General features: G+C 36.9%; 1 protein-coding gene across 1 annotated transcript in view; it reads left to right on the top strand.

Annotated features, from left to right (window-relative positions):
* Positions 1–6,207, top strand: part of LOC118766612 — a 14,540-nt gene extending 8,333 nt beyond the window's left edge. The window contains exons 4-7 of the mRNA XM_036510180.1: positions 1,473–1,894; positions 2,841–2,940; positions 4,594–4,661; positions 5,641–6,207. Coding sequence (XP_036366073.1) covers positions 1,473–1,894; positions 2,841–2,940; positions 4,594–4,661; positions 5,641–5,667 — 617 coding nt within the window. The 3' untranslated portion in view covers positions 5,668–6,207. The remainder of the gene's footprint in view (positions 1–1,472; positions 1,895–2,840; positions 2,941–4,593; positions 4,662–5,640) is intronic.
* The last annotated feature ends 847 nt before the right edge of the window (positions 6,208–7,054 follow it).

Genomic DNA, 7,054 nt, shown 5'->3' on the forward strand with positions numbered 1-7,054 from the left:
GGACATTTTGATTGGGTTTTGGATAGAAAATTCACAAAAAAGTCACTTCTATTGATTTTTTAATGGCTTTGCAGGGTGACTGGGGAAATGTAAGGATGTGTGCGACCACCCTTGGACAGTTTTGAATGACCATAGAAAGTGCGAGCCCTCTAACTGAAAATTTGTGTATTTGTATAAAGGACACACACACAGACAGACACTAAATGAAAAGTTGTGGATTTGTATAAAAGACACACACACGGACAGACATTTTGCCGTTTATATATAGAGAGATAGATACTTGAATGTGGATTCTTTTGAGCACTGATTATGTGTCTAGGGGACTGTATTTGAACTTGTGTCTAAAGGACTGTATTTGAACTTGTAACCTTTATTTTTAAACTGTAGTTTAGAAATAAACTAAGGAGTCATTAAACAAAAGTGTAGTAAAGTTACTGTCCGGTTGGCCTCTGCTGATTTCACCGTTCTGGCTACATTTCTACTCTATTACAGTAAAGACAGCCTGCCATATATGGATATATGCTGCGGCTGGCCTTTATAGTTATATCGACTTCGTTGATTAATCTAAGTTTTCCTTTGAAGATAATTTCAATGAATTAAAAATTAATTTCTCAGGAAAATTATTTTTCATGCTTAGAGGTAAAATAATCGATGTTTGTTGGTGGACAAGATGTCACATAGGAAATGTTTCAACGAGGTACAGCCTGGTCAGTGAATTGTGATGTTTTTACAAATAGAGAAAGCTGTTTTGGTCAATGGTAGTTTGGGTAATAACAAAAAGCGAACTAAGGGAAATAACTGAAGTTTGTTAATGGCATGAACAGAAATAAGTGAGGCAGATAAGGATGGACTGAATGACAAATATATAAAAGAATTCTCAATGGAGTGAAATTTACCTTTTAGTTGGAGAAAGAACACTAAAACCTAGCGGGCGATCGTTAATACTGTCAAAATTTAAAAAAAATGGTGTGAAATTAAACGTTCATAAAAAGTGGTGACTCTGTCGCAACTCAGAGTTTCTCTACTAAATGTATTGAATACTTTCTCTCCTGTTTTTATACCCAAACATGTGTGTGTGTATGTGTGATTACACACACACACACATCTGTAAATGTAATATGTGACAATTTTTCGGTAGCTATGATAAAACTCCGAGTTTCGGATGTCGGGGTGGAAATCCACTCCGCCATGTCTTTGTTTTCCCTTTGTTTAACGGTCATTTTTCATACCATCTTCCCGATGGCCGGATAACTGAAGAGATGGCGGCGTGGATTTCCGCCCCGACATCCAAAACTCGGAGTTTTATCATGACTACCGAATAATTGTCACATATTACATTTACAGATAAATTTCTCTATTTACATAATATTCAGGTCTCTTTCATTCTTTTGTTGTCTTACCATTTTTATCAATATATATATATATATATATATATATATATATATATGGTTTCTTTCTTTTGCTGTATTCAGTTCCTGCCAAGAACTGCGTCGTCATGCTCAACATCACTTTCGATGCTGGATTTTTCGACAATGCCCACCAGTCTTGGATTGAAAGGCGAAATATTCCGAACAGCGAATTAGTCCAAGATCCTGCAACAGTTGGATCCGGTCAAGCAGCATGCTTTGACGAATCTCCAATGCTGTCAGCATATTTCATTGAGAATTCTTTAACAAATAACTTTAATATTGCCTTCAGTTTCAAAATTTGCCAAAAAATGGTGGCAGACGACCGTCTACAGAGCCTTTTCCACAACAGCTGCTATATTGAAGGCGACGGTGTGATTTCTCCTACTATTTCTTTGAGTTTCCAACCAAAAACTGGTTTATTCATCATTGACATAGATACCGAACACAGCGTTATTCCAATCACGGACTCTTGTGTTGCACGCATTGTAAGTATATATGTACGCATGTAACAAGGTATGTATGTATGTATGTATGTATGTATGCATGTATGTATGTATGTATGTATGTGTGTATGTATGTATTTATTCAAAATGTGACCGCGTGTGTATCGTTGGCGATTTTTTTCCCTCTGTCTTCCCTTCCTTGGATCTTTCCTTTTCCTATGTTTCTGACGAAGAGCTCCGCTCGAAACGTTAAATCCTACTTCTTTCTTTCCTTCCCTGAGCGTCCAATAACACTATACTTGTTCCACGTGCTCGCGTTGTTGTGTTTTCTCTTTGTGTTTTCATTTTTGGATTAACGATATATATATATATGGCAAGCATGCAATAATGAACTATTCAAAACATTGCTACATCTGTTTCAATAGCGGAGTTATTTATTTAATAATGCGCATTACATTACATAATATTACGTGATTCTGCATCATTAAGTAACCAAGTAATTTCATCAGGTGATATTTAGATTTTAATCGAAGGCAGTGAGCTGGCAGAAACGTCAGCACACCGGGCGAAATGCGTAGCCGTATTTCGTCTGCCGTTACGTTCTGAGTTCAAATTCCGCCCAGGTCGACTTTGCCTTTCATCGTTTTGGGGTCGATAAATTAAGTACTAGTTACGCACTGGGGTCGATGTAATCGACTTAATTCTTTTGTCTGTCCTTGTTTGTCCCCTCTATGTTTAGCCCCTTGTGGGCAATAAAGAAATAGGTATCGACCTCAATTCACGATTGGTACTTATTCTATTGGGTTCGAAAGGATGAAAGGCAAAGTCCACCTCGACAAGACTTGAAGTCAGAAGACAAGAGAGTCTAATAACGGAAATCCGGTTCTTTCCCACTTCTGCTGATCATAGCCCTTTATATTTGATTAAAATATAGAAAAAAGACACAGATTAAAAAACCCAATTGTTTTCGTTTTTTTTTTCTATACAGGATGATTCTGTTTGGAATACGGTAGAGATGACTTACCAGAATGATATCCTCATCCTCTCAGTTAATCACCAGATTTGTCTTAAATCGACATTTTTCAAAGGTTTGTGACCTTCTTTTACCTTTTTTTTTTACCCATTATTTTCTTTCGTTTTCTTATCAGAACTTCGAAACATTTCCTCCGGACGGCACTTTCAGCATATCTTGGCTACTACTACTACTACTACTACTACTACTACTACTACCCATATGTGTGTCTGTGTGCATACACACACCTACACACACACACACTACTTTTTGCAATATTATTATTCATATAACGCATATTTCATCTTTCTGGGTTCTAATCTACAACCAAGAATCTCTTTCTCTCTCTCTCTCTATCAACCTACCTACCTACCTATCCACCTACCTACATACCTGCCTGCCTACCTACCTACCTACCCACATCTATGTATGTATGTATGAATCTCTCTCTCTCTATCTATCTCCTATCTATCTGTCCATTTTATATCCCGTTGCTCTCCATCATCTCCATCATCTCTCATTATCTCTCTGTCTCCACTTACCTAACTATTATCTCCCGACTTATTTTGTACCAAACATTTCCATCTTTTCATTCTGCTTCTTTTCTCTTATTTCCTAATCCTCTTTCTTCTTCCACTTTCGCATGACTGATTGTCTGTTTCCGATTTTCGTTTTTTTTTTTTTGCTTAAAACCGCAAAGCGCTCCACTACTTTCCTCCTTGCGTTACTTTACTTATTGTCCAGATCGGAAGGCAGTTCGTTGTCTTCTCTGATGTTTTTTCTTTTATTTTGCAGCTCTAAATTTGATGAAGTGCATTCATTTATCTTGATTCTTTTAAACACGCATCCGTCAGTACTGACGCAACTCTAATGGGAAAACTGATCAAGGAATCAAACTTGTGTTAGCTTCTCGTTATTTTTTCTAAATATCTTTGTCCGTTTCTATTACTTCTTCACCCCCCCCACAATTGGTTTATAAAATGGTACGATACAGCACCCACAAAAGAGTAAGTCGCACTTTCCGTCCGTAGACTAGGGTGGCACCTAGGGCAAAGTGCTAGCGACCCGGTTAGCTTGCCATACCAGGGATACGGTGAAGATGTCGGCAGTAGGACGTTGGATAACCTATTTCTTTACTACCCACAGGGGGCTAAACACAGAAGGGACAAACAAGGACAGACAGACGGATTAAGTCGATTACATCGACCCCGAAAGGATGAAAGGCAAAGTCGACCTCGGCGGAATTTGAACTCAGAACATAACGGCAGACGAAATACGTAGTGGCTAGATCGCTAGCCACTACACACATTTTTTCTCTCTGTTTTGTCTCTCCTTTTTTCTCTCCCTTTTTTCTCTCCTTGTTTCTCTCCTTGTTTCTTTCTGTGTCCCTTTCTGTAGAAGAGCGTAGGCTCGAAACGTAAAAGACTTTTTCTATTCCTGAGCGTTATACTAATACATCTGTTTGTATTCTACACCACCTGTCTTCGTCTTTTGTTTTTTTCGTAAACTCTCCCTATATATATATATATATATATATATATATATATGTATGTATGTGTGTTCGTGCGTATGCTTGTATATATATATATGCATGTGTGTATGTATGTATGCATGTTTGCATGCATATATGTATGTATATGTGTGTGTGTGTCTGTATGTGTGTGTGCGTGCGTGTGTGTATGTAATTATCTATTACTCCTCACTGCTGTCTCATGTTTTGTCTGCGCAGGTAACGTGAAGCGTTTCCACTGTCCGCTGATTCTACCAGGTGAAGATTTCTGCGGCTGCCTGGACGAAGTAAGTTGTTTTAATACATTCGTCTTAAATAATGTAATGTGGTGCTTGTTATATCTGTCTGTGTTCGTTGTGGCTTTTATCACTTCCACAGAGGGACGGAATAGTGTCTAATGAAAATAGTTGTTAACCCTTTCTGAATACCAATTCAAATAAAAACAAAAGAAAACAAAAGAAAGATGATATAAACAATAGCAGCAGCAGCAACAGTGGAAAAGTGTGAAGTCGACCGGTTTCATATTATTGAGGAAAAATATAGACAGAGGGAAGGTGTTCCAATATTGCATGTGGAAAGGAAGAGATGTTCAAAAAGTTGTTAATTTGTTGTAAGGAGTGAAGAGTAAAGTTTCATCTGAGAAGAGAGAGAGAGAGAGAGAGAGAGAGAGAGAGAGAGAGAGAAAGAGAAAAAGAGTATTTCTTTATTCACCATAAGGTTGAGAAAAAGAGGGGACGATACGAGGACAGACAAAACAAACGTTGGGGTCAGGGTATCGAATGAGACGAAACGTATGAATAAACAAACAATTAAAATATATACAATTAAATGAGAATGAGTGATTTACAAAAAATTAAGCGGAGGACACGGTTGACCCCACAAACCACATACTCACACTGAAGACTTTGCTTTCTCCTTTTTTATATTCTCGTTTAAACAAATTCTTTCACTCGCAACATACTTGCTATAGACTTCCATCTTTTACGAAACACACTTTGCGACAGGCATTTCTTCTCCAGCCTTATTTTCCGTTTCATGTGGAAAACGAAAAAGTCGATTAGCTCAAGACTGGAGATGAACATGCCTGTTGCAATTCCTTTCACTCTTGTCTTCCATACTACCTCTTTGCAGTATCGGTTACAAACCCGGGTTTTACTGCCCGTAACACGGAGGAGAGAAAAATTAAGTACAGGACCCGTTGTATTAGAACTATATTCTCAATAATTTACACTTATCATTACTTTCTTTACATTTCTCTCTATTTAGGTAATTATCCGTCGTGGATGTCTGTAGAAATAAGGAACCAAAATACGGTGTTTTTCGCAAATCAAGACAGACATGGTCTCGAAGTTTAAAACCTCACCTGAAGATAAATTAGAAACAAATGAAGCAATTAATTTATAAACCATTCACAATCTGCAATAATAACTATCATGAATGCAATATCGGTTTGAAGAAAGCTAATGACAAGACTTCGTGGAATTTATTCTCTGATCGCTAGAAATGTTGCAGTGTTTATTTTTCACTGCGTATATCAAGAAATACTAGAAAGAAAGAAAAAGAAAAACGAAAAAAGGAAAGAAAAAAATTCAGTGAAATATAAAATTTTAAATATGAAATATGAAGTATTTCATAAAAATGCAATATAAAAAAATTAAATATTGATAATCTTTTCTTTATTAGCTTGAATATGAATTTGCAGTGTCTTACAAATACGTGTAACATAAAGACTCGTAAAACAGATTCGAGGTGGTGGTGGTGGTGGAGTGGTGAAAGGTGTTATACCAAATATAATGGGACTAGTTAAAATTTTATAAGAAAACATTTAAATAATTACATGGAATAAATAAAAAAAATTGAAATAATATATGTATGTGTACAGGTACGTTTATATATCTATTTCAATAGCTACAAGGCACATTCCAGAAGTTTTAAGACCTTTTTTCAGGAGAAACAATTAATTTCAAAGAAGTACAAAACTCTTATCCCTTTTAAAGTAGGACCCCCAGCCTTCAATGCACTTGTAGTGCCTCATGGAAGTCCTCCAAACTGGAAGTGTCCAATCCAGTCAATTGTGACAAGGGTATGTTCAAAGTGCTGTTACATCCGTCTCCTTAATTTGGAATAATAAAAGTTGGCGGGTCAGCTTATTAGATGAATTGTAATTAATATTCTAAAATTACAATTATCTAGAACAGTTATAACTGCTTCTCTTAAAAACAAGTCACAAAACTTCTGGAGTGCGTCTCGTATCTATCCATCTCTCTCTCTCTCTCTCTCTCTCTCTCTCTCTCTCTCTCTCTCGATTTGTGGAGACGTTTGGTCAATTCAAAGACCCTATACGTGACTTGAATTCTATTTTTACGACTTCAGTGAATGAATAAACTGTGAACTAAAAAGAAACAAAGAAAGATTGGAGGGAGGAAGCCCTGTCCAATTTATATATTTTGACTCTTTCCTAACAATCCATGCTTGCAATGTCACCTTCTGTATTCTCTTTTCTGTTCATTGGTGTGGCAAATGCTTCACTTTTTTTTTTTTCTCAAGCACTATATAAGGATGTGATGGGCAAAACTGCTAACGAGTTTGGAAAAATCTTACATTATTCCTTTCAGTTCTCTACGTTCTGAGATCCAATCTCGCCGAGGCCAACCTCGGCGAATTGGATCCAGAACGTAGA

This window comes from Octopus sinensis, linkage group LG16 (assembly GCF_006345805.1).
Source record: "Octopus sinensis linkage group LG16, ASM634580v1, whole genome shotgun sequence".
Taxonomy (NCBI): Eukaryota; Metazoa; Mollusca; class Cephalopoda; order Octopoda; family Octopodidae; genus Octopus; species Octopus sinensis.